The sequence below is a fragment of the Nannospalax galili genome, unplaced genomic scaffold, assembly GCF_000622305.1.
Source record: "Nannospalax galili isolate Female #2095 unplaced genomic scaffold, S.galili_v1.0 scaffold124, whole genome shotgun sequence".
Lineage (NCBI taxonomy): Eukaryota > Metazoa > Chordata > Mammalia > Rodentia > Spalacidae > Nannospalax > Nannospalax galili.
Window position 1 is genome coordinate 632,748 of NW_008352485.1, and position 27,831 is coordinate 660,578.

A 27,831-nucleotide genomic window follows, 5' to 3' on the forward strand; every position below is an offset into this window, starting at 1 on the left:
CCAGTTGCCTGTAGGATGGATCTTCTTTTGCAATAATGAAACCTATGTAGCACTGCCTTATGGATATCAAGGATTATGTGCTATAGGATGCATAATGCCTTTGCTAATAACCCCTCCTGTAAAAAGAATGTGTAGATCTTTACCTGAAGACTGTGATGATTCTCTCAAGCTACTTGACCCAAAAGCTGTAGCTGTTAGTTCTGTCTTTTTACTCCCCATACCTGGTTTGGTAACTGGGTTGCAAAATGAGATATCTAAACTTGCTTGTATAACTAGTAAAACAGCAAACATAACTGCAAAAATACTAGGAGAAATTAATCAGGAAATGGGAGAACTAAGAACTGCTGTGCTACAAAATAGAGCTACTATAGACTATCTGCTGTTAAAAAATCACATGGGATGTGAACAATTTCCAGGAATGTGTTGTTTTAATTTGTCTGATTTTTCACATACTATAGACCAACATATTAATGATTTACAAAAGGAAATTGATAAGATGCCTGAATTTTCTATACCTTGGCCAAAATGGCTCCAATGGCTTACTCCATTCTTGGGCCCAATATTGATTGGCATACTTCTTCTTATGGGAGCCTTGCAGAACACTGTTGGGATGGCAGGAGGAAGCAGCTTTGTCATAAAACTGCAGGCTCCCTGTTCTGTGGGAAAGCATCTTGGTCAACAACCCTTAGCTCATCTCCTTATCCTGAGCAAATAATTCAGCTATACATGGCTAAGAGATTAGGCCAGGGTAAAGGTTTACTCCTGAACTAAAAGCTACAAGTCCACCATGCTTTTAGCTCTAAGAAAGAAAACACCCTTAACAGCCTCCTACACCCACTTACAGGGAATTGGCCAGTCCTCCAACCCTCAGGTCAGCTCCCAAACACTAACCTGGACTGACGAGGAAGGCAACTCTGGCACTGTAACTCCCTTTGTAATCCCGGGATTGCCTGTTAACCTCTGGGGACGTGATATTCTTACACAAATGAATGTTATTATGTGTAGTCCTAATGAAATTATTGCCAAACAAATGCTTAATCAGGGATTCCTCCCAGGAAGAGGTGGGCCTGCACCAGCGGCCTCACCCCATGTCTGTCCACAATAATCTTTCAGTCTAATCATAATGAGTTTTGTGTGCCTATAATACTCGTTCCTCGCATGACTTATTACTCTAATGAAGATTTTCTTGACAGATGGGATCAGCCTTCAGTCCCTACATTATCTCGGAGACGCAGGGAACCTATTACCACATCACAATTTCCATTCTCCTTGGTCTCAGCGCAGTAAGCGCCGGGACAGGCATCACCTCTTATGTTCTAATTCCAGATACTCAGAGCTCCGTGCCACAATTGACGAGGACATCCGAGACCTCCAAAAGGGAATAACTGATCTTGCTAATTCCCTTGATTCCCTCTCTGAAGTAGTCCTCCAAAATAGATGGGGACTTGATTTACTTTTCCTACAACAAGGAGGGCTATGTGCCGCCCTCAAAGAGGAATGCTGTTTTTATGTTAGTAAAACAGGAGCGGTTAAAGAAGGCATGAAAAAAGTCCTAGAGGGGCTTGAAAAACGAAAAAAGGAACGAGAATAACAAAACAGCTGGTTCTTGTTCTCTGCCTCTTCCTGGGCCCCTTACCTCCTCCCTCTTCTTGGGCCAGTTATTTTTCTCCTCCTGGTGTTGTCTCTGGGGCCCTATCTTTTCAACAAAATTGTTGCTCTGATCAAAAAGCAAGTAGATGCCCTATTAGAAAAGCCTATACAAGTCCACTATCATTGCCTGGACCTGCAAGATGGAGCCCATGATGAAATGATACGTTATTGCGACGCTTTCAGTCACATCCCCTGAGAGCTGAGTTGGACAGTCAATGATGGGTACGAGAGTGACTCCCCCCCAAAAACCACCTAAGACAGGAGGGCCGCCTGAGCTGCTGCCTAATCCCATGACGGGTGTGTAAACTGGGGATGATCATTCCAACCTAAGACAGGCACAACTCCCTAGGGGTTATAATTCTCATGGCTCCAACTTATTAATTCTCATGGCTTTTACTTATAAACAGAAAAGGGGGAGATGTCGGAGACCACGCTGCCTGGCAGCCCTTCCTGCCCCCCAGGGCAAGCATCCTCTGGAGAACTTGCTGATCAGTCCTCCCTGCCCCCTAAGATAAGCAACCCTTCCGATGAGTTAAGATAAGTTTGAACAACCACCAATTTCCTTAGCCTGCAACCAGACCATGGCGCCAGGTCCCCTCATCCTAAGGGACATTCATTAACCCGTTGAGACAACACCTTCCCTTCCCCTTCCCCAGCTGACTTCCCGCTTCAGCCCATATAAGAATCCCCATGGAAAAATAAACTTTGGCAGCTTGATCAGAGTTCTTTGTCTTGCTGTCATTCTTAGTGTCTCTTGTCCCATCATTCCAGGTCTCTGGGAGTTCGAGTCTCCGTCTCCCGCCCTGCTGGCCGGGGCACATGGGCATCACTAGCTGCACTTAGTGGGACATCAAAACAAATTCAAGTTCTTTAATAGACACAGGTCTATTTAGGTCATATATTTCATCTAATTGAGTTTTATTAGCTTGCAGCTTTCAAGAAAGTAGTCCATTTCTTAATTGTTCAGTTTGAACAATTAATTATCCTTCTGCTTGGCTGCAGGATCTGTGATATCTCAGTTCATTCCTGATGTTGGTGATACATCTTCTTTCTTTAGCCTTGACAGTCTTACTAAACATCTCTCAATTTTGTTGAAGTTTTTGGAGAACCATAGTTTTTCTTTTACTAACTTTATTTTTTTCCTTTTTCAACTCCAGTCCTCTTTTCTACTCCTTTTATTATTGTTTACTCTCCTTCTTCCAGTCTGGATAAGAACTTAGATCACTTATGGGCAATATCTTTACTAGTTAAGCACTTGCTGCTGTAAGTTTCCTTCTCAGCACTGTTCTAGTTATGTCCCACAAATTTTCATTAACTCTGCTTTCATTTGCATTCAGTTCTGTTTTATGTGTACATGTGCATGTACACATATATGTGATTGTATATGCATGTGTGTCCAAGTGTACATGGAGGCCAGAGAAAAACTTTGGGTATCACTCCTCATGTGCTGTTTACCTTTTTTGCTGCTGTTGTTGAGACGGGATATCTCACTGGCCTGGAGTTTGCCTCACCAAGAGGGCAGACTGGCTAGAAAGAGCCAGAGATCTGCCTGTCTCCACCTTACCAGCACTGGGATTACAGACGTGTGCCCCAAGCCTGCCTTTTCTTTTATGTGGTTTATGGGGATCAAACTCAGTTCCTCATGCAAGGCAAGCACTTTACTGACTGCACCATCTCCCTACCCCAGTTCTGCTTTTGCCTTCTGTGAAATTTTGGTTAAATAACACATTTCTATACACTTTCCAAGAGTTTGGAGATTTTCTTATTGTCTTTCTTTTACTGACATATGATTTGATTTCATTATACTCATAGAATATATCTATGTGGCTTTAATTCTTTTAGGCTTGTTATGGCTTGCAGTATAACCCAGGATATGGCTTCTCTTGCTTAAAGTTCCACAGGACCTTGGAAAGAACAAGCATTCTATCACCTAATGTTATTAGGTTGTATTTCTTTTAGACTAACTTCTTAAACTGTGGGTTCTGACCCTGATTGATGCCACATAACTGAGTGTGAGGGGCATGAAAAATTTGGCAAGAGTAAAAGGTTTCTGAATACACAATAACCAAAAGTCAATTAAAATATTGGACACATAGGAAGCAGAGGTGTTTCTGACAGTGTTTGATCATGGTGGGATCACATAACTTCACTGAAGGCTCTGAACACACAGCATGCGCATTCTGCACTGTGTACACCACTATATCACACAGTGACACCCAGGCCAGACTTGCCACTGTCATGTGTTATGAACGGCCGCCCTTACACTGTCTGTAAAGTGTTTTGCCCTTCAAGAAATGTATTGGTTTAATTACTGAAAGCAAAAACTTTGAATTCTTCCTACCATCATTCCTCAGCATATGCATATCAAATTATTATGTCTTTGGTATTGGATTTTACTGTATTTATAAGTATTTGTGTTTTATTGGTTTAAAAAATTGCTGTTTAGGCCAGGCATCGTGGTGCACGCCTTTAATCCCAGCACTTGGGAGGTAGAGGCAGGCGGATCTCTGTGAGTTCAAGGCCAGCCTGGTCTACATAGTGAGTTCCAGGACAGCTGGGGCTACAGGGAGACCCTGTCTCAAAAAGACAAAAAAAAAAAAAAATTGCTGTTTAAGTTGCTGACTTGAGTTACACAAAAAGAAGTTATTGAATAAGTTTTCACTTGGGATTATGTTGTGTGACTTTTCCTGGAGTTATAAACAAACATGTCTTTACTCTAGATAGGGCACCGATGATATGGCATGGAAGTGGTTCCATCCAAGTCGAGCCTGGTTCAGTTTATGGGGTTACTTGTGGGAGCATGGGTCAGGGCTTGCTTAGGGAAGTGTGGATGACACAGAGGCAGCTGTATCATTGAAAAGCCAGCCCAGCCTAGGTGGTGACTCATGCTAGCTGCATCTCTGAAGCTCCCAGTCCAACCTGCAGGCAGCTACACTACAGTCTCCTCCCCTCAGCTGTTTATTTTCCTTTAAAAAGGAACATTTTGACCTTCCTGAATCTTCTAAATTTTATGAGCTTCCTGAATCTTGTAAGTTTTGTTAACTTTTATGAGACTCCCTCCTTCCAGAAGGAAAATTTCAATTAAAAAAAAAAATCTATGTAAGCTAGGACAGAATTTCCAGCAATTTCTGAAATGGCCATAAACATACTTTTACCATTTTGTACTATGTATTTATACAAAATCAAAGTATCAGTCAAATCTTTAAAATGTTCATATGTTCTATGTCTTGTAGTATCAAATATTTAAACAAGATCTTATTATTTTATATAAAGAAACAGGCTTGTTTACTTCATGATTATACAAGTTTGTCTTTTTATCTTTAATGGTAAAATTATATGTATATCAAAGAATTATTTTGAAATAAATTTCTCTATGATTTATTGTAAATGTTTGATTTGTATACCAATTTCCATACCAATCTACCTATATATCCAGAGTTGTGTTAAAAAATTCTAAGGTAATGCTTGAGTGTGGTGGCACATGCCTTTAATTAAAGGACTCAGGAGGCAGAAGCAGGCAGATCTCTGTGACATTGAAGTCAGCCTGGTTTACAAAGTCCCAGGTCAGCTGGGGCTATAGGGAGACTCTGTCTCAACAAAATGAAACAAAACAAGTTCTCAGGTGAAAAGGCATTACAAGTTTAAGCAGCCCTCTCTAGACAGTATATAGCATGTACCAAGCTTTTTAATCCACCATGTCAACACGCATCTTTTAACTGAGAGTGCTTTTTGTATCATTCACACTTGGAGTAATTATGGAATATGGTTTTACTCATTATTCTTTCTCTTTTTTTCCTGCCACCTGGAGCATTTCTGAAACGTCATTTTAACTAATTTATGTTTTAAGGATATAACTATATGATTTTCATTTTACCACTTTGAGTAATGTTACTCCACTTGAGTTCTTTAACTCTGCCCCAAACCTTTGGTCATGCTAGGGAGTGGAATCTAGGCTTTTGGGCATACTAGGAAAGTGCTCTACCACTAAGCTACATGCCTAGCTCTACACTCCTCATTTTAAAAGCAGAATTGGCTTATTTCATACATATGTATACATATATGTGTATGCACATACATGTATATTCAGATAATGTTATAACTTTTGCTTGACTATAAAAGCAAATGAAGGCTAGGGACATAGCTCAGTCAGTAAAGTAGTTGCCATGCAAATTTGAGGACCCGAGTCTGGATCCCTCGCACCCACATCAAAAGCAGGCATTGTGACTCCCTCACACTTGTAATGCCAGTGATGGGAAAGTAGAGGCAGGAGGATCGCTGGGGCTTACTGGCCAGACAGTCTTGCTGAATCAGTGAGTACCAGGTTCAGGGAGAGACCATGTCTCAAAGAAAAAGGTAGAGAGTGATTTTAAAAAACACCCAATGTTGACCTCTGGCTTCCACATACACTGATACACAGATACATGAACATGTAGACATACACACACAAAAGGAAAATCAGACTTTAAAAGCTAATGAGATGGCCTATGATATCTAGTTTGAATTTTACCATTCTGCTGTTCTTTCCTATTTAAAGCCCCAGACTAGTTCTATTAATATTTTATTGAGCACTTCCACTTCCACGGGCCATTCTTTAAGGGGTAGTCTGCTAACAACAAATTCTGTTAGATTTATTTTTCTGCAAATGCCTTTATTTTCTTCTTCATTCCTTAAGGATAGTTTTGCAGGACAAAGAATTAGTTTTATTTTTGCTACATTTATTAATTTATTGGTGGAAGCACTCATACCATGGCACGTGTGTGGAAGTTAGAGGACAACTTGCAGGAGTCAGTTCGCTCTGTCCACAGTGTAGGTACTGGAAATCAAACATAGGTCATTAGTCTTGGTGTCAGGTGCCTTTATCTAAGGAGCTGTATCATAGGTCCAAGCAGTCAGATTCAAAGTTGGGAATTCTCTTTCATCATTTGGTCTCCATGGATTCAGATGAGAAATTTATTTTGATCCAAACTGTTTCTGTTCTCTCTCTCTCTCTCTCTCTCTCTCTCTCTCTCTCTCTCTCTCTCTAAGTCCTTTCTCTGCTCTCTCTCTCTCTCTCTCTCTCTCTCTCTCTCTCTCTCTCTCTCTAAGTTTCTCTCCAAGATAGACATCTCTCTACTACTACGTACTCATTGAATAAGGTCATCCAACAGTTACAAATTCACCACATTATGCAGCTCATAACTCTCCACATCTCCCATTACTAGTGCTAACGAATTTTGTAAACTAAGTCCTCTAATGTATGCCAAGAATCTGAATTATGGGAAACAACAGGTTGGCCTATTATCTGGTATTTCAGTTGCAACTGGCACATACATATGAACCAGGTAAGATTTACTGGGCAATTGAGGCCATGATGGCATGTCTGGAGATAAGCGTAGGTTCTACGAGGTACTCTGCTTTAAGTTATGAAAGGCAGAGCCCATCCAAACACTGAATGCTCTCTGTGCTCAAATAGGGCATCTTTACCACAAATTTCCAAATATGAAAACATTGCTTTGGGGGACTCCTGAGCTTTCTTTTCACTTTGGTAACTAACCCTCTGGAATTTCTTTCCTGAGCTCTCTTGCACAAAGAAATTGATTTCATAATAACTTTGCAGGACTTACTATATACACAAGTCCCACTGAATACTAACACCAGGTAGTTACAGGCTCAACTTCCCAGAGGTAGACTAATTTCTCAGGAAAGGAAACATGATTCAATTCCTGTTGGAGCTAGAAATGGACAGAGATCTGGACTTTAGAGCTCACTGTAAGTCTGCAGAATCTACAAGTTTCTACACAGCATTTGAAGGCTGCACTGGTCTTCTACAACATAGGAAATTCTATGCTACATGTGGGAAGAAAAAATGATGCCTTAGGACCATCTAAGAGGCTGACTTGCCTACTACAGAACTTTTACTAATGGGAGCGACCACGGTATGGCGCGTCGCTTGACCCCCGGCGTGGTGTGTGCGGGCACCCTGGGGTCTCCGCCACACCTGGCTAATCCCGGCGTGAGTCTGGCTGCAGGCGATGTGGGGAGCGCGCCTGGGCTCCCAGGCGCATTCACTCTGGATGTGGCCCAGGGTCAGGTGTGCGTGCACTCTCCCGCCGTGGTTCTGGTCCCGCTGGCTAGCTAGCGGCTGGCGGGCCTGGCCGGCTGCGCCTCTCTGGAGACGGCAGGTGTAAAGACTTCTCTGATGCTGGCTGTAGCTGATAGCTACACACTTCTCTGGAGCGGAGAGCTTCTTCTGCTACTAGAGTATTATCTAGTCGGGATCCCGCCTCTATTACACCCTTGTGCCCTTCCTCAGGATTGCGGAGTCCTGGCCAGTGAACTCCACAGGGAAGAAACACGGAGGCGGCGAAAGCTAGGATATCCGTGGGTCGGTAACGGAGAGTGCTGCTCTCCGGTGAGATCAGGTCGCCGGTAGTAAGACACAGGACTCAAGGCACGGCTTAGTCTGTGTTTACTGCTTTATTGTATCTCTGCTCCTTGCTGTCCAGCTCTCTGCTGATCCAGCTTTCTGGGACCCAGTCTCTGACCCGATCTCCGGGTCTCTGTCTCTGACCTGATCTCCCGGTCCCTGACCTGATCTCCGACTATTAAGAGAAGACTAGCATATTTATATACCATGGGGGTAGTGGTAAAAGCTTTTAGATACTTTGTGAGATATTCTATTTACATGTGGAAGTGGGTTTCTGCTAGACTATTGTCCACCTGTAAAAACCACACACAGGAAGGCATGGTATGCATAGAGCCAAAGGCCATGTTTATGTCAAGGCATCTGTGGCGGCCACTTCAAAGGGAGAGACAGGAAAGATGCCAGAAAGCACCTTGCTATGAAAAGGAGCCCGCAGCACATTCCCCGAGCTGCATGAGCTGTCCGGTGTGAAGGGGCTTCGACTTTTGCATAACAGAGGTCTCCCAACACCACGGGACTGGCTTTGCACCACCAGCAACTGGCAGAAGATGCCACTGTCTAGGGAAAGCTCCATGATTCAGGCTTCAGTTTCTGCCTCCAAACCCCAGAATAATAACTGAATGTGTGATTAGAGCAGAGCAGGACAGCATAGTCAGGATTTACAGCCCTGGACAAGGTCCTGCACTCAAAGACCACTGCTTTGGGGACTTTGAGGGAATGCCTTAACATCAGAAAGTTCAGTCAATAATATATCAGGCTTTGAACTGGAGAGATGGCTCAGTGGTTAAGAGCACTGGCTGCTCTTGCAGAGGACCTGGGTTCAATTATCAGCACCTACATGGTGGCTAACAACCATCCCTAACTCAAGTTCCAGGAAAATCCAATGCCCTCTTCTTACCTCCACAGGTATTGTATGACACAGTTATGGTTACATCCATGCAAATAATACACTCATACACATAAATAAAATATTAAAAATATACCAGGTTTTGTGATATATCAAGCTAAGTGATTAGACCAGTGGACACTCTGACAGATGGGAACAGTGGTGGTCATGTTCAACCATATCTATGATGACACAATGGTCTCCAAGCTACAGGGGAAACTGAATGGAAACCTGAAGCAAAATCTGAAAACCTCAAAGATGAGGGACCAAGGGAGAGATTTCAAAACTAGGGCAAGAAAGAAATTCTTACAACTCTTATCACTGGGGGCTAGAGAAATAATTCAGTGGTTAGGAATACTTCTATTCTTCCAGAGGACTCAAGTTTGATTTCTAGAACCCACGTTGGGCAGCTCACAACTACCTGTAATTCCACCTCCAGGAGAGCTAAAGCACTCCTCTGGCCTCTGCAGGTACCCACACATACATGGTATACAATCAGACATACACATACTCATAAATAAAATTAAAAATAAAAAAAACACCACTGGGGGGAAAGACGGAGGGGAACCTTTCCTTTCGAGCCCTACAAGTTATAATTATGCACTGCCTAATGGTCTTTCAGTCAGTGACGGTTCACAGGAACAATGACTACAGAAGATTATAACGGGGCTGAAAAACTCTCATTTTCTAGTGATACTATAATCATCCTAACTTCATAGTGTGAGGCATTACTCACCTACTGGTGCTGTGAGCAAGCCTACTATCTTACAGGACACACAGTACTTGATGCTGCTGCTGCTGATGACTATTAGTTATGTATATACATTTTTGTCATTATACTAGATAGTATTACTATACAAAATAGTGTTCACTGTGAAACAGCATGTCACGTGATACAGCAGCACTGTATCAAGAAGTCATATGGACTGTGTGCCCTGTACCATCTGAGCATGGACTATGTGTAAGCAAGGCTCACAATGGTTGCATAATGATGAAAAATGATGCATTTCTTGGAAAGCATCACTGTCATTAAGTGATACATGACTATGTAACTCTCTGTAGCTCCAGCATGCAGCTAGGAATATGCGTGGTATGTGCCCTGACCTGGTTTGGACAGAAAAGCCTAGTCCTTTGTCATGCTTTCACCATTCTTAATGAACCATGCTGTAGGCCTCAGTTGCTCTGTTTTTTACACACTCCAAAGTGACATGGATGCTGCTGGTCCTCAGCCCACACTGAAGAACAAAGCAGTAGATGACATTTGATGGCATTTCTTCAGCCTCTGCAGCACCAAATACAGGGCCTTCCTCGCTTTGCTTCACCAGAGTCTGAACTGGACAAAGGATGAGTTTCAGGTGACAAATGTTAAAGAGAAAGGACCATCCAGAGGCGAGCAGGGGAGGAGAAGGACCGGGGAGCTTGTTCTGTCTGTGATGTGGTACAGGCAGCATGCCGGAAGTCAGCTGTCGTTTTTCTTTCTGACAACTGTTCCCGAAGCTAGGGTGACATCCTTGGATGTTTAGAGAGCAAGTGCCACAAAAATAAACAGGCTGTTAATTAATACAGGTGCTCCCTCTGATGCAGAACCCCCCCCCCAAATGTGGCCAACTGTAGATTCACTAGGTGTCATCTACAGAAGAGTGTCATTCACTGCTTCTGTTTGGAAGGGATGATGTAGAAGAAGGCTCCTGTGAGCAGAAACCAAACTACATATTGCTTTATGTCATCAGTAGGGATCTTGTCCTTTGGTTTTCAGAGTGTGCAAGCTGCCCCAAGGCAGGCCTCCTGGATTTATCATATCCTTGGAGACACTAGGAGCAAGTCTGACTGCTGAAGACCACCATAATGTCTCTATCCTGTTCTCTTCAGCAATCCATCCAGTCGTAAGCTAGGGAAGTCACACCAAAGCACAAGTGTAAGTTCAAGCTTCCAAGGTCACATCTCAGGACCACAGGGCTCTACTTACCACAGCTGCTTCCCTTGCTCTCTAGCTTCAGCCTTACCAGGGACTTGACACTCCCAAGATATTTCCTGACTCAGTGCAAAGCTACCGCACCCCACCTTCTTGTCACCCACTTTTGTCCTTAATGATAATCTAAGTGACAATCACAAAATCACAGAGGCCTGCTTGGTACAAGTCCCTTCTCAACATCTCAGAAGCATGGCTATGTGGAATGAGAAGGAATGCTGATGTTTAATGCTTTCCAGTGACTTGAAAAAAAAAAGACAACCACCTTCATGCATCCTCTTATCAATAATTTTCTCCAGAGGCTATTCTTAGAATGGCACATGCAACTTCAGTGTCCTGCTGGGATGTTGGGAGCAAAGTGCACGATTCCATGGCTATCCTGGAATCCTGGGCCCTTCACCTGGTATTTTCTACCTCTGCTATGTGATCAAGTCACCAGCTATGTGCAAGGTTTAAGTATGACCTTTGTTCCTCAAATAAACAAGGCTGGCCGGGTCCTTCTCCAGAGTGTATCATGAACGTGGTTGGTGGCCTTAAGGTCTCAGCATGTGCAAGTGTCCTTGGACATTTGGTTTGGAATTTTCCACAAGCAGTAGGCATTCAAGGCACAAGGATTTCAAGCAAACAACCAAATGCAGAGATTTGCATCCTATCACACTCTGACCACCTTCCATGGACTTAAAAATCCTAGCCATGCAGGCAGAAGGTGGCCTTCTGAGTGAACTCAAGTGAATGTAGTGACTAGGGCAGAGACTCCACAGGGCTCAGTGGTAGTTCGGGTTCTGTCCTTGTGTAGAAAGGGCACTGTCCTGTGGTCTGAGGCTCTGGCTTGAATCTCTGCTCAGCCACTTGTAGCTATGAGAAGGGAGCTGCCTTGCCACCTGCAAGATGATGCTAACACGATTCTGGACACCCCTTCTAGCTCTAAGAACCATGAGAAAAAACACTTAGTTAAAGCTGCCAGAAGTGCTGGCGATCGAAGAACATTAGATCTCATCTGACTCCTGGCAGGGTCTGTAATGTGAGTTCTGAGGGAATTTCAGATGGGGTTCTTGAGCCAAGCTAAACTCTCCTCCCGTTTCTGTGCAATACCAGCTTAGATGACTTCATTTTGAGCACAGCAATCCAGCAAATAATTAAACACATAGCATTCCTGGGGTAAAGATCAGCACCAATACAGTGTTCATATCCTCTTTTATGGAATTGACTGTGGGACAGAGGAACCTCCACACAGCTGATTTTTCCATTGTGGTGATGATACCTAGCCAATAGCTGCTTGGTTGCACTACTTAGTGTATTGGTGGGACCACACTGGCAGGCTTGTTGACAAGATCCTGGTGGTTTCTAGAGGTTTATGTTTCTCTTTTTGTACCAGGTATCAGGATTGGCCTGGGCAGATAATGGAATGCCATGGTCAAGGTCCTTTCAAGGACAGGGGCTCTGGGTTGCCCAGAAGACTAGATGTGTCCTCTCCTCTCCTCACACAGGCTTGTGAGTGTATATATCCCCTCAATCCTAAACACTGGCTGAGAAAGAATGGCTGCAGGTGGTAGGAAAGCCACTTCAAGTGTCCTTGATGCTCTGATGGCTGCAGCAACTCCAACTCAAAATATGTCCATTGGGAAAGGGACAGAAGGAAATCTGGCTGTTTATGTGGGAGAATGGGGGAAGGAGAAAGGGGAAAAGGGGGTAACATTTAAGGGGGGGCTACTCTGGAAACCCTCCAGAGGCACAGGCCATTCTAATTTGGAGGAAATGACATGGAAGTCATGGTTGGTTGGTTTGTGTGACAAGGTTGTAATTCTAAGCAGCACAAGTTAAAATACAGACAAATACATACATTAAAGGAAATAAGGCCAGCATGTCTTGTACTTATCTGAATTTGGGTAAGAAAGCTGCATTTAGCATCAGCTGCTCATGCACCAACTTTGAGGAAACCATACCTAGAAATCTATTCAAGCCATTCCATGGGAAACCTGAGCTCCTGACAGCAGCCATCACCATGATGGCCCTTTAGTTTGAGGAGATAGAGCAATATCCTCCCAGAGGCCATGGGAGCTGACTAGGAACTAAGGGTGAGATCAGAGAGCTGGTAAGGTCAGGGAGCCAGTGAGGAGCCTGTTAGAAAACTCTACACCATAATCAGACCCAAGGGAAGATGCCCCCTTTCCTGTCCTTGAAAAGGCCAGACTCTGAGTGGATCAACTGTCCCCTCAGTCTACCTAGAGCAAAAGCCTCCTCAATTATGACATTTCCAGAAAGTCTCTGCAGCACCTTTCTTATAAAGCTGGCCTGTGTGATGCCTGTGCTATGCCTACCTACTGGCTAGAGCAGACAAGTCAGACATACTGCACAGGCTGCTGGCAGGGTACCTATACCTACCAGCCCAGATCTGTCCCATGTCCCATCTGCATCCCTACACTGTACCAGGCAGCTCTTCCTTAATACAAATTACAGACGAGCATTTCCATGCTTTCCACATCTGGATTACGGCTTGTTTTCCTTCCTGTTCTGGGGCTAAAACAATTCCTTTATGTTTGAACTTTGTTGACTCCAGTCCTGAGAACACTTCCTCAGCAGGCTCTCCCCTCCTTTTCCCTCTGCTCCAGACATTCCTCCTCCCACTTCCCATCAGCTGTGTGTCCCAGGGATAAGACCCCTTTATTGTCTAAGCCACACAGAGGACAAGAACTTGAGTACATGGCCATTAGCACATCCTCCTTGATGTCCGTTGTCTCAACTCACCTCTGCAGCGTCATATTCTGGCAGGAAGCATCCAGAGATGAGGTCCAGTTCTGAGGTGCCAGATGATCTGCCAGGATCATGGAACCTGCTATATTCAGGTATCTGTGGCATTCTCAGCTCTGCTCATGTCTCCACACAATGCCAGGTCAGTGCCTCCAAAACAGGAGACCTGGCTCCAGGGCTAGGGTGTTATGTGGGTCTATGACTCCAGGAGTGCAGCACACATAGTTTGACTATGTTCATGTTCGATGTTTTATGTATCTGTAGGTGCATGTGATAACTAGATGGCCAAACCTAGTTCCTTATCAGGGAAGTTGCATGCCAAAGCCACAGTGTTGTGTTTCCCTCCTCAGTGCCTTCATGTCCTAATACCTCAGTCACCTCCAGGAGCCGAGACTCTGCTCTGCCCCACTTCCATTATCAGCTCTCCCTCTTCTTCTCCCCATTCTTTTCCAACCCTCCATCAAAGGTTACTTTAGGCTCTGTGCTCTACCCTCACTGAGGTGCCCAGGGAAGTGTCAGCAAGGAGATTGTAAGACTGAGTCAGTTTAGAATGCAAATGGCTGGTAGAACTCTCATCAGAGACAAAGCACACATTGGGGAATGGGAATGGGGGAATGGGGTCCAGGAGGGCAAAACAGTTTTGGTACCACTGTGGCTTGTTGCAGAAGGAACCCAAGGAGGATTGGGATGTCAGAACAAGAGACATAAGGAAGAAGATGGCTGGTACTAGAGCACCACAGAACTCATGTGACACTGTGTCGCCTATGAACCTCACCTGGAATGCAGGGAGTCTCCTGGAGAGCCTTCCTAAGCCTTTTCCCCAGAGAAAGTGGTTTCATCCACCTTGGGTCAAGCACAGCCATTCTACATACCCCCTAAGCACTCTGATGTGGAGCACTGCTCAGATGTCTTCTCAGGGGAGATCCAAGTGTCTGTAGGACCAGCATTATTTGGGGGACACAGGCTCAGCCTGCTGACCAGAGAAGATATAATTCCAGAACAGAAAGAGTCTAGTTCTCTGAAGAGGAGAGGGATACCAAAACAGACAAGGACAAGGAGCCTGGGAGAATCTCTATCCTGAGGACAGGCAGCAAGAGGCTTGCCTCACGAGTGGCATTTATGTCAACTGGAGGACCTACTCCAAGTTCCCCTGGGTTGGAAAGCGTACAGGGTTTGTTTGGACAGGCTTACTAGGCCTTACCTGGACCCACCTCGGGCTTAGCTATCAAAGCCTCCTAAGTTCAATAAGCAAGTTATTTTCTACAGAAGGAAAGCTTTGCTCCTGGATATAAAGACTTTTGGTGTTTTTTGTTTTTTTTTTTTTTTGAGTGGGCAAGCAGGAAGTAGATTCTTTCTTTCCCCACCAGCACATCCAGAGGACTCTACTTTTAAACATTGCCCAGGGCCTCTCAGTCTTACCCACTTGAGAAGCACACTGCACACAGAGGTTCTTGGTTTCCTGGAGGCCAGAGTGTGAACTCCGTTCTCTGTTTTCCTGCCCTCCCATCCCACTGCACCAGGGCAAGCTCTCACCAGCAATGTGCCTCTCCTGAGCCTAACTGACATATCTGATGCAACTTTCCTAAAAACATAAGAGGTTCACACCAACTTTCATAGAGCCATTTGCTATAGATCTTTTAGACTACAACTTCAGCTCTGATATACATTCTATGTGAAAATAGAATACACTCTATTATATATAGTATCCCAAATCACAGACTACATTCACACACACACACACACACACACACACACACACACACACACACAGAGAGCAATCAATACCATCTCACCATCCTTCTCTGACCCAAAATGGTGTCAATAATTTGGGGTTTTTTTTACTCATGGGTACTCAAAGGAAGCTTAACCTTCTAACCCTCATCAAGGGACAGTCTCTCCCATCACCAATGAGAGTTGAGTCCCCAAATCATGGCCTGTGTGAGAAAAACAACTGCTTACTTCTAGTTCTTCCTCTTTTTAAAACCAAACATTGGTTAGCATCTTGTACTGCCACTCAAGGCATCCTGTCTGATTTCCTGGGGAGTGTTGTTACAGATGAGCCATCACTCTCCAGGAACTGTTCCTATCCTTTCATGGATTGGCCCCTAACAATGGGCAGTTGGTACTGTAGCCCTCTGAGGTACAAGAGGCACACTGTAGCCATCTTCCTATGCTCAGGTGCTACCACTTTCCAGGGGCCCCTGCAGAATGGAAAAGACAAAGGAGGACACAGGATAAAAATGCATCTGCTTTACTGCGGGTTTCTTAAGTGGTCACTATAAGACAGGGAGATGGCTGTCTTCCCTAAATGTATCTGGTCAATGATTCTATTTACCAGAACCAAAAATCAGTATACAACTACCAAGCAAGACAGCTTTTCATGATCAAGCTGGCCACCAAAGTCAGAGATCCTCTCTTAGGATATCAAAGCTATTGTCAGCCTGGGTATAGCTCTCAGCCACTCATCCTCTGGGCAGCATGCACACAGAGCACCCCTTTCTTAGGCTCCTACACCCCTTCCCAGGATCTGCAGCCCTTCTGGCACCTGCCACAGCCAGGCTTGGCATCTTCTCCTGCTAGATCCAGGTAGAGCATCATCAAGCTTTCAATCTCATCTGTGCTACTCCAACCCTTTGGATGATACATTCACTCTCTTTGACCTGTGAGTGTGCAGCTACCCTACAGCATTTATTTTCCTTCAGTAGATGGTATCTTAGTTTTCTGATACCCCACAGCCTATTTTCTTATCACCTATCTCTTGTTATTTGGATCCTTAATTTTTTGATATATTATTTTTGTTTCATGTGTATGAGTATTGCCTGCATGTTACCATGTAAGTGTACCCTTGTGTGCAACACCTTGGAGGCCAAAAGAGGGTGTTAGAGCCCCTAGAACTGGAATTAAGGATGGGTATTAGGTATCATGTGGGTGCTGAAAACTGAACCTGGGTCCTCTGCAAGAGCAGCCAGTGCTCTTAACTGCTGAGCCATTTCTCTAGCCCCTGGATCCTTATTTTAAAGGGCCTGCTTTACCAAGTGTTATATAAATAATTTGAAATCATGCTAAGTAGAGATCACACATTTTAAATTTTTATTGTTTTTTATTTATGTATGTATATGTGTGTGTGTGTGTGTGCGCACATGTCATGTGTATGCAGGTGCCCACAGAGGCCAGAAGAGGGCATCAGATCTACTGGAGCTGGAGTTAGAGGCAGCAATGAGCTGCTGGACATGAGTGCTGGGAAACGAACCCAGGTCCTCTGGGAGAGAAGCAAGTGCTCTTAACCATAGAGTCATCTCTCTAGCATCTTCTTAGAAAGATCACACACCTTAGAAAATTGGTGCTATGAATGTTATGGGAGTAACCAACCACTTTCTTATAGTTTTAAGAGCTACTTCACAAGATGGAACTCATGCCTGGTACTATTAATGGGGCCAAGAAGCTGAGGCTGGCTAGGTCATATGCCTTAGGGAAGAACCTATTATTCTGCTAAATGGACATAATAAACTGCCCCATAAGTTCTTATCTTTATGCCCATAAATCAGAGCATCTCTCAACCCGCATCATAGAGCTTCTTTTTGCAGTAGATGGCAATTAACACAGAGGTAACAACTGGCCAGTGTGCAGAGAACATGAGACTGTGGCGTGCTCATTCCTAAATGGCAAATCTGTATTATAGCCCCTCCTCTCAAGGCTCAGGAATCATCTCAGAAGAGGAAGCAGAAAGACTGTAGGAGCCAGAGGTGGTGAATAATTACAGTGAAACAGTGTTTTCTGGACACAACAGGGCACACACAGCAGATGTCATGGCATGCACAGGACCTACACAAGATCAAGGCAGACAAATCCCAGTATGAATAGGGATGAATGAATGAATGAATGAATGATGAATGAATGATGGAATAAATAGCTTGTGAAGTCTCACTACTAACTGAGGAGCAATTGGCAGTTGAAGACTGCTGGGAGAGGGAGTCAGTTTTCTTCAGAGATACAGGTCCTTGAGAGGCTACCCATGCTCCTGTGGATGGCCCTATGTCCATGCACATACTGGCTCTACAAAGTGGACTTATTGAATTTTTTAAATGAACACATGAAATTGGGAAGGAATCATAGTTGGAGAGGGGCATAGGTGAGGAGCTGGAGGGGATGGATTTTGTCAAAATGTATTATATGCAAATATAAAATTCTTAAACCAAAAAAAAAAAAAAATCAGTGCTAAGTTTCCCAAACACTTGTTCTAAAGTAAAAACAATATCTACCTCACTGGACTGATTCATTTGCTTAATGGATAAAAACCACTTAAGACAGCACCTGCCACATAGTAAATGAGATCTGATTTGACTTAAACATCACTAGCACATTATTAATTCAGGCCCTGTCAGGGCTGGAGAGATGGTTCAGCAGTTAAGAGCACTGGCTCCTGTTATAGAGGACCTGGGTTTGATTCCCAGAACCACATGGTGGCTAACAGCCATCTATAACTACAGTTCCAAGGGATCTAATGCCTTCTTCTGACCTCTGAGAGCATTGCACAACACAGGTGTGCATACATATATGTATGCAAAACACTCATACACAAAAACTAAAAATATTTTTATTCATGTCCTGTGTTATTGATATTACCAGTGCAAAAAACTTAATTTATAACCAAGGAAATATTTGATTGTAAAGTGGGTTAAAGCCATTTTCAAACACCAAATAATTTAACTTTCTATCATTTAAAATAGAATTATGCAGGACTGGAGAGATAGCTCAGTGATTAAGAGCACTGACTGCTCTTGCAGAGGACCCAGGTTCCATTCCCAGCACTGACATGGTGGCTAACAACCATCCATAACTCTAGTTCCAGGGGAATTCAACTCCCTCTTCTGACCTCCATGGGTACTGCACGAAACAGGTAAACACACACATGCTGGCAATATACTCATACACATAAAATAAAAATAAAAATAATAATTAAAATATTTAAAATAGAATTATGCATACAAAGAGATCCCTGAGAAAGAAGAGGGAGGAAAGTACAATTCCTAGGTGCTGGTGAGTTACTGTTGAAAATGAGCCTCTGTTTAGCTTTGTGTTTTCTGAAAGTCAAAGCAGAAGCAAAATCGTGTGATCAGCTGGTTCACTGTTTGACAAATGGAGTGTGTGGCTCATATGGAAAGTAAAATTTTCTTCTGCAGTCAGGATCTGAGTACAGCTGCTCACAGAGGCCCTGATATATGGCATACTAGCTAAGGAATGGAGAAACCTCACCTGGGTCCAGGTGTAAGTGCGCCTACCATCCACTGGAAGTTATGTCTCCTAACAGTACTTTATCAGCAGGGACAAGTGGGCCAGTCAGCTTCTTAATATATGTGAAGTATCATGGAGCTAAACTGTCCATTCTGTTCCAAAACATGATTGGTTTTCAGATTTTATATCTGTGAAGGGCCTTTGGCTTTGCTGAGAGTATAAGTCTTGCCTTTTCTAAGTCCACATGACCTTGCCCACTGCCCTGAGCCAGGGTGACCAGAGGGGACTACAGGCAGACAGGATATGGCTTGGAGTGGGGGTGGGGAAGCTGCTTTCCAACACTTGATACTATTCAGACAACAGACTTCCTTGGGAAAACTGTAATCACCCAGCCAGGAGGAGGCCAAATGCTGGCAGGATTTATTGGCTTTGATAAATACTGTGTTTGTTTTTGTAGGTAATTAGAGTTCAGTAGCAAGCTATAAAGAGTTCTCCAAGAAATTCTACACAGGCTATAGTTAAAGGGTACTGAAATATGCCTGGGTCTAGCCATTCATCTCTGCAGACAATCTGTGCTAACCAGCCAGCATTTGACTCAACAGGTTATCAGGAAGAAAAGGCCCTCTGTGTGTTCATATACAAGAAGAAGGAACTTCATACAGCACACGTGGGCCTAAAAGCATGTGGAAACATGTTCACTGTCCATAAGCTGCTGTGAAATACTGTAATTCATGTACCCATAGCTCAAATTGTCTTAAAACATTTTGTGTAGGGGGAGGGTGGGGCCATGCATGTGCCATAGCACATACATAGAGGTCAGAGGACAACTCAGGTGTCAGCCCTTGTTTTCTACCTTGTTTGACAAAGGGTCTCCTGCTGTTCACTGCTGTGTAAGCCAGGCTAGTTTGGCTCAGGAGCTTCCAGGGATGCCCCTGTCTCTATCCCCCATCTCACCGTGTGCTGGGATTATAGACAGGCACATGGTACCACATCTGGTTTTACATGAAGTTCTAGGGATGAGAATTCAGGTCCTTGGGTTTGTGTGGCAAGTGCTTTCCCCACTGAGCCACCTCTCCAGCCCCTTCAAATCATCTTATTTAACTTGAACATTCAAAGCTCCATAACAAGTCAGATGCAAGCACCTGTGCCGCAGCTCTGTATTCTTACATCCATTATGGAGCTGATTACCAGGTACTGAGCTAGGCTGTCTGCTTCCTTGATAATCAGAAGATGCCTGTGGGGCTGGAAAGATGGCCCAGTGGTTAAGAGCACTAGCTGCTCTTGCATTCACATGGTGGCTATCTGTAACTACAGTTCCAGGGGAATCTGATGCTCTCTTCTGACCTATGCGGACATTGTATGACACAGGTGCACTTAAATACATGTAGGCAACACACTCATATACATAAAAATAATCAATAAAATCTTTTTTTTAAAAAAAAATGCCTGTCAAAGCCATGGTGATTTATGTCTTTTTTTTTTTCAGTGAATCAAACTTTAGTATAGATTTCATCAACTAGAAGGTAGTGATATAAACACAAGGGCAAAAAATAGTGAGGACAAAGTGTTGTCATCAACAATTAGGAAATAGCATCAGCATGAAGCAAGAGTACTTCACTCGAGTACTCGGCTTGCTTTGCTAGACCCTGTCCAATAAATAACATGTTTCTTGTGTTATGCATATAACATTCACATAGAATGTTTTCCCTCTCTGCACCCAAATCATGGCAACGAACAAGACCAGAGAAGCTAACTGCCAAACCTCATGCAGGAATGGGAAAGATTAAATGGGACCAGATAAACAGAACAAAACAGAAAAGCCTCAGATATGGCTAATGCTATGGGAAAACAACTGCTTTTATATCCTTTGTATACACTGGCTTTACTTTTGCAAAAGCTGGACTTAACAGTTAAGGCCTCAGGCATCTTCCTGTGTAGGTCATTAGAAACCTTTACAACAGTTTCCCCAGAACTAGATTTCCACTTAATTATGTTCTATACAATCCAATATAAATTTTCCCACTGTTCTGCACGCTCTGGTTTCCTCAATTTAAGTTTTTTTAAAGTTCCTACACAGCCGTATCATAGTTTTTCTTTCAGAGAAACATAAAACAGATACCCACTCCAGCAGAAAGGGTAAACTTTCAGTCCACAGTTGTAGAGTCAGCTGGCTATCTGCCTCTGAGACTTCCTGCAGGTGATTACAACCTTGAGCCGGCCACTCAACCCCTCTGACCCTCTGTTTCCGCCTCTGAAAGTGGAGACGGATGCCTCAGATTCTCCTGAAGGCACCTTTGGGCTCGAAGGTTTTAGAGTTATTTCATCTTAAAGGGAAGAATTTCCACATGCAAAGGCAGTTATTACTAATTTTTAAAAAAGTAAAACATTGAATTGGACATTCAGAAAACGAGGCTTTGTTTGGAAGCGATTGAAAAGAAAATAGAAAGCTAAGAGTCTAAAGAGAAATCCTGGGATTTCTGAATGGCGTATTCAGAGAACACTCAAGACCATGCTGAGCCAGGAAATGCAGGATAGCAAAGACATCCAGGCAAGTATCAGTGCTGGCTTAAAGAATAAACACTTCAAATTAACATTTCATCACTGAGAACTGGTCTGTTAGATGACCTGGTGGGATCCCTGTAGAGCTAGCTGGTTCTCTGGCTTACTAACCTGGGTCTTTTATTACAGAAATGGCCAAAGCACAGAGCTGTACTGTCCGGGAACTTCCAGAATTCAAGTGAGAAATACGTTCAGCAAAGAACATAAAGAAGCAGGAAAACGGAATCTGATACTTACTTGTGGCCCAGCTCATGAGCGATGGTAAAGGCCAAATTGAGACCATTGTCTTCGGCAAGCACACACTTCCTCTTAGCACTGCACACACCTCCTAAGTAAGCAATTCCTGCAGCAGAGACACAAAACACATCCTCTTCAGAATGGGGGAGGCCCTGACCTTTAGGGAAGTCCATACCACACGACCAATATTAGGGAAGTCCATACCACACGACCAATATCGCACACAATCTGAAAGGGGGCAAATGAGGACACTGCCATCCATAGGGCTGGACCTGAAGACCCAGAGCTCCTCTAGGACTGGCTCTTGCAGTATGCTTTGTATTTTTCCAATAATAAGGCTAGTGACCACAAACATCTATCAAGCCCATGACATGTATACTAGTTAGTTTCTGTCAATTTAACATAAACTAGAGAGACTTGAGAAGTGGGAACCTCAGTTGAGGAATTTCCTCCATTGGATTGGCCAATGGGCCTGTCTGAGGAATTTTCATGATTACTGGTTGATGTAAGAGGGTCTAGCCCACTGTGGGTAGTGCCATCCCTGGGCAGGTGGGCCTGGACTGTGTAAGAGAGGTAACTGAGCAAGCCAGGGGAACAAGCCAAAGCAGCATTGCTTTGTGGTCTCTACTCAGTTCCTACCTCCAGGTTCCTGCCCTGATTTCTCTCAGTCATCGATTATGACCTGGGAGCTGTAAGATGAAATAAACCCTTTTGCTTTTGGTCAGTGTTTTATCACAGCAACAGAAAGCAGTCTAAACAAACACATCAGGCAGCATGCTGAGCAGCTTACATACAGCATCCAATTTTATTATCATCATCCCTGAAGATAGAGGAAATAGGTAGGGAGGGGAAGGAAGACTTTCCCAAAGTCACCTGGTTTGTGTTCAGAGCTAAGAGCAATTGAGACTAGCAAAGCAAAGCACACGTTGTAGGAAATTTAAGGAGGGGATTCCTCTTGGGACCTAATCTTGTACCTACATGTCTTTGAGAACTTCCTTACACCCTGGATGCTTTTTTGCCTCACCCTAGTCCTGACCCTCAATGACAAGCACAGGGCAGGGATGTGAGCAAGAGGCAGCATACAGAGGGCAGAAGCCTTTGGTGAGTAGCAAAAGAGCCAGTCACTGAAGAAGGGCTGGGGCAGAGAGGAGGCTCTGTGGAGAAGGCTGTGGTGCGTGTGAACAGCACAGATGGCTGAGGGAAGCTAGGCCGCAGTGCTCAGCCACAAGGGTAGGAAGGCAAGCCCTACCTGCCCACTTCTGCAGGTTGGCTCCAGGTCTCCTGCTACCCACAACAGTGCTCTGTGCTTCTAGTCTCTCTGCTTCCTGGACAGCCGTCCTGTACCACCCCAACACCCCAGGACTTACAAAGGAAGGTCTCTAGGGACCTACCCTCTCCCCTTGCCACTAAGTTTCTACCCCTGTGCTGGCTGCCTTTCAAAAAGGCCTGGAAGTAGTTGAAGGAAGGGGGGGGTCAGTTGTTGCTCCTTGTAAAGTCACACAAGGGCTGTGCAGCAATAGCTGGAGATAGGAGATGGAGGCTGATGCTCTTTACTCACTGGTTCAATGCTACGCAATGGACTATGACCATCCAAGGAAGGGATGCCTGTTCCCTATCACTGTGGGCACTGTCTCCTGCCAAGATGCATGCTGCCAAATCTCAGGGCTCCTTCCACTAACTTTCCTGAAGAGCGTAAGGCAGAGAATGGGGGAGAACTGTCCAGGAGGAACTAGCTCATTAAAAATGACCTCGCCCTGCCTGCTGCATCTCAGTGTCCTTAGCGTGTGGCTATGCATTTGCTATTGATAACGATTATTTCTCCTCTTTCATAGGCGCAAGAGGGAGAGAATGTTAGCTGAGTGGTTCCACTAAGAAAAAAATCAGGAAGGGTAGTACAGCTCAGCGGGAAAATACTTACCTAGCATGTGGGAGGCCCTGGGTTTGAGCCTCAGCACCAAAAAGGAAAAGGAAAACAAATCAAACTGGCACAAAGTTCAGGCACCCACAGGCCACTCCCTCCTTCTGGGGCCCCTCCATGAGGCATAGAAGGGGCTCACATGCAGGCTGTAGGGAGATATGTAGTTCTGGGGCTACCAGGGGTATCTCATTCTACTTTCTTCATGATGAACTAGTGTACTGTGCCACGGGTCTATTTTTATCTGGAAACATGCAATGTGCTTGACCATGGTAGAAGAATTAGAAGAAGCAGCAAAGAAATAAATCAAATGCTATTTGGCCTTAAAATGCATTTTGTGCATGTGGATCTGACAAGCCAGCAATGCTGGCTATGGGCTGAAACAAAATGACTCTAGAAAGGATGCCATGTGGCTGCTTGCTGCCCTCAAGATCATTACTCTGGTTCTGTTTAAAAATGCTTTGTGGGTTGCTGCTGACAGTCCACCAGTAAGTGGAATGCCGCTACACAGCCCTGACGGTGTGTGCATGAGGCACACACATGCATGCACACAGGCTCAGAACCAAATGCTCAGACACACACTGCAGGAGCCACTAGCCTAGGCCACAGCCATTCTTGATCAATGAATCAATTAGAGACAATCAGAACGTACACGCTAAAGAAATCACGTGGTAGGGGAGAAGGGAGGCATAATATGGCCAGATGTGCTGAGCTCGCGGTCCTGAGCATGCCTGCTGTGGATTCTGTTGCTGAACCAACAGACCTTAAATGCCACACGAATACTCTGCCTTGTCAGCCTTCTACCCTCAGAGCAGGCAGAGTGAGCTCTCCACTCTAATTAGGCAGCATACAATGCTAAGGCAGCAGCAATCAAAGAATCTTCCAATAATTGCATTTTAGGTGATTGTTTTTAAAAAACTAGGAAGCAAAGGATCAGTTTATTTATAAGAATTGCTCTTGCACAAAGGTTGATTAAGGGTATCACTTTTAGTGACTGATCGTGATCCTTACCAGTCTGGTGATAAAACCCAGCAAGAGAAAACACTTAAAAGAAACCCTTGATCATAAAGCACAAGAGCTGTGTGAGTTTATGAGTAATGGTGTGAAAATGCTCAGAATGCATAAATAAAGACTGGAGAAAATCCCAGGTTGCTGTAAAAGTAAGATATTCTGGGTAAATAAATGGTATTTAGGCCATGGAATGTCAGTGGAAAACAGAGCACAAGTACTCCATATTTTGTGGAAAGAAATAGTTGTCTAAAGTGTGAGCCCTGCTTGGAGATCGTGCTATAGTTTGGATCCTAAGTCTCCCAAAGGTCAGAGAGTTAGAGTCAAGGGGTGGTATTAGTGGAGGTGGTGGAGCTTCTAGGACATAGGAACTAGTGAGAGATCTTAGGGGCATGTCCCTGAAGGGCCCAGTCCCTTCCTCCCCTTTCTTGCTCACTGGCCGTGTGGTGAGCAATTTCCTCTACTATGTGACAGCAGTCATTGCTTCCAGCACTAGTTATAGAGCCCTCAAAGCAATGGTTCTGGAGCCTCTATAATCATAAGCCAAAACAAACCTTTGCTCCATATAAGATGATTATCTCCAGGGTTGGTGACAGCTAAAGAAAGCTATTATACCTTGATCACCTCAGGCTACAGAAGGCATCAAACTGGGAAAGGCCAGCAAATTCCACAATGGTGCTTGTCAGGAAATGAGTGAAAACTAGTTTTCTCTGTATTGGTTTATGTTTTAAAAAATAAGGTCTACAACACCCATTCTGCGCACTTCAGCACTGATGCTGTGGAATGGGGGATCTTCCCCTGTAATTGCAACTCCTGTCGTCAATGGTCCTTACATCCCACAATGATGCTTTCAAATGACTTCAAGTTTCCGTGATTTAGAATTCTCCACAAACTTATCATAGCAGGACTCATTTTAAAGTATCTTAAAACAACAATTCCACATGCTTGCATAACTCCTTGGGAAAAAAGAAAGCAGAAAGTCAACTAACATTTATTAGCCATACTTCTCCATGGACAAAGCTGTCTGACCCCTCCTTGTGGGTAGATATTACTGGTCCCATTTTATGGATGGGGAAACAGAGGCTCAGTAGCCAGCTACATGACTAATCAGCACTTCTATTAGTTAGACCTTTCCTCCCCATGACAAACACCTAAGGGAGGAAGGGATTCAGTTCATGGGAGTCCAGTTCCCCTTGTCTGGGCCTATGGTGAGGCTGTGTGTCAATGGGAGAAGAGTATGGTGGAGCAAAGCTCCTCCCTTCATGGAAGCCAGAAAGCAGAGCAAAGATAGTAAGGGGCCAGGGCAACATGTCCTTCAGAGGCACACTCACAGTGACCCACCTCCTCCAACCAGGACCTGCCTTTCACAGTTCTACACCCACCAACAGCTTTGGATCTATCAATTTTAAGACCATTGCTTAGGCCAGAGCCCTAGTGATCTAGTTCTCTCTAGAAATGCCCTCACAGACACTCAGAGATGGGATTACCAATCTCCTCTTCCTTTTTCCATCTAATTAAGTAAGCAATCCAGACTAATTATCAGTGCTCAAACTAGATAGGAATGCAGGACTTTCTACCTCTAGCACCTCCACGACAACCTGGTCCTTGGCTTATCATGCTTGACTAACCAACAACAATGAATAATCTTGGACTGAGAATTCTATTTTCATAAATCTTAACCTGCGATTACGTAGAAATGTGGGTGGAACAGAGTGAACGTTTTTTCTATTTAAGTCCAAATGTTCTTAACCCTAAAGAAGATTTAGAGAAATACATGCTACAATATTAATGGTAGTTACCTCTATGACATGGTGAAAGGGTAAGAGAGAGCTTTTAAACTATTAACATTTTCTCGTTATTAAGATATCAAATGAACAGAGAGAGAGAGAGTCAGAGAGAGATCCTACTGGATTTCTACTCCAAGTGTAGTCCTCTCCAGGAAGCACACAAGGCAGGAAGTTCATAGTCAACCAAACACATAGCTGCACATATACTTAGACCCTTAACAGTGGCTTACTCTGCCTCTATGGCACCCCTGGGTATAAACAGGAGAGCAAAACACACTTCAAATCCTAAAATGCTGAGGGTAGAAACAGAGGGCAACAATTAGTTCTTATGACACCCAGGGAAGTATAACTCATTCTTCCAAAGAAGTCAACCACATCGACCAGAGCCCCTTTACCCACTTTCTTAACCATGCCTTAGGCACACATGTGGAACCTCCCCATTTCTCCCCTCTCTTTAGGATCACAATGTTGGAGAGGAAATTAGGTGAAGAGACTTAATTTTTTTTCCAGTGGAAAACTGCATGTAAGAATTAATTCATAAACTCAGGACTGCCCATATGATCCATTTTAGCTTTACAAGAGTAAACACCACACAATGGTATAAAACCATTTATGTAGTAAATACTGTTGTGTATAACAGTTTGCAGCCATTGGCCTTGTTGCCCATTAGTCAGTGGTGCAGGGGCCCCACCTTTGAGCAGATGGTCAGGTTTTCCCCAACAACTGCTCATGGTCCTAACACCATTAGTTATCACTGGAACACAGTGCCTTCCATTAGGAGCAATTAGCATTTATTCATTTGATGGTCCTATGATTGTCAAGATCATCTGATCTTTCTGCTTACTGGCAAGTGTTTGAACAAATGTTTCAACAATTGGGGACAGGTACAATTTCAACTTGGGGGTAACATTTAAGAGCAAATGTCAGAGTATAAAATATAAAAAAAAATTATACAGGTTCTCATTATTAATGACAGGTCATATATAAATTTCAAATATTACACACACTTGTGTGCTGTGTTGCTAGGGATTCAACCCAGGATCATATATATAAGTGATAGACCCTAAACATTGCCATGACCACTGATTATAAGTACTGAGCTGCTGTTTCTAGGTAAAACACAGGGTTAGATTCCTATGACTGAGTCTTTGGTCATATCAATCTACATGTATGCTTGGGTTAAAGATATCTTATTTATTATATAGAGTTGATTCACTGACACTGAACTCAAAGTCAACAGCCTTCTAATTCATGCTGGAGCCAGACCATTAGCTTTTCTTCCTCCCTCCCTAACACTTTTTCCACCAGGCTCCATGAGGCACATTCTGGCAGCCCCACTCTCAGAAATACCCAGCATTTGGGCACTGCGCTTGGAAGCCATTTGAAATAGTGAAATCATGGCGGGGGGGGGGGGGCACAAAAATGCAAAAAAAGTGG

General features: G+C 43.9%; 1 protein-coding gene across 2 annotated transcripts in view; it reads right to left on the reverse strand.

The window, feature by feature from the left end:
* The window catches only part of Adamts17 (ADAM metallopeptidase with thrombospondin type 1 motif 17), a 396,140-nt gene that overhangs the window by 219,195 nt on the left and 149,114 nt on the right, over positions 1-27,831 (reverse strand). For both annotated transcript variants that reach the window (XM_008849526.2, XM_029554310.1), the window contains exon 8: positions 21,685-21,790. In XM_008849526.2, coding sequence (XP_008847748.1) covers positions 21,685-21,790 — 106 coding nt within the window. The remainder of the gene's footprint in view (positions 1-21,684; positions 21,791-27,831) is intronic.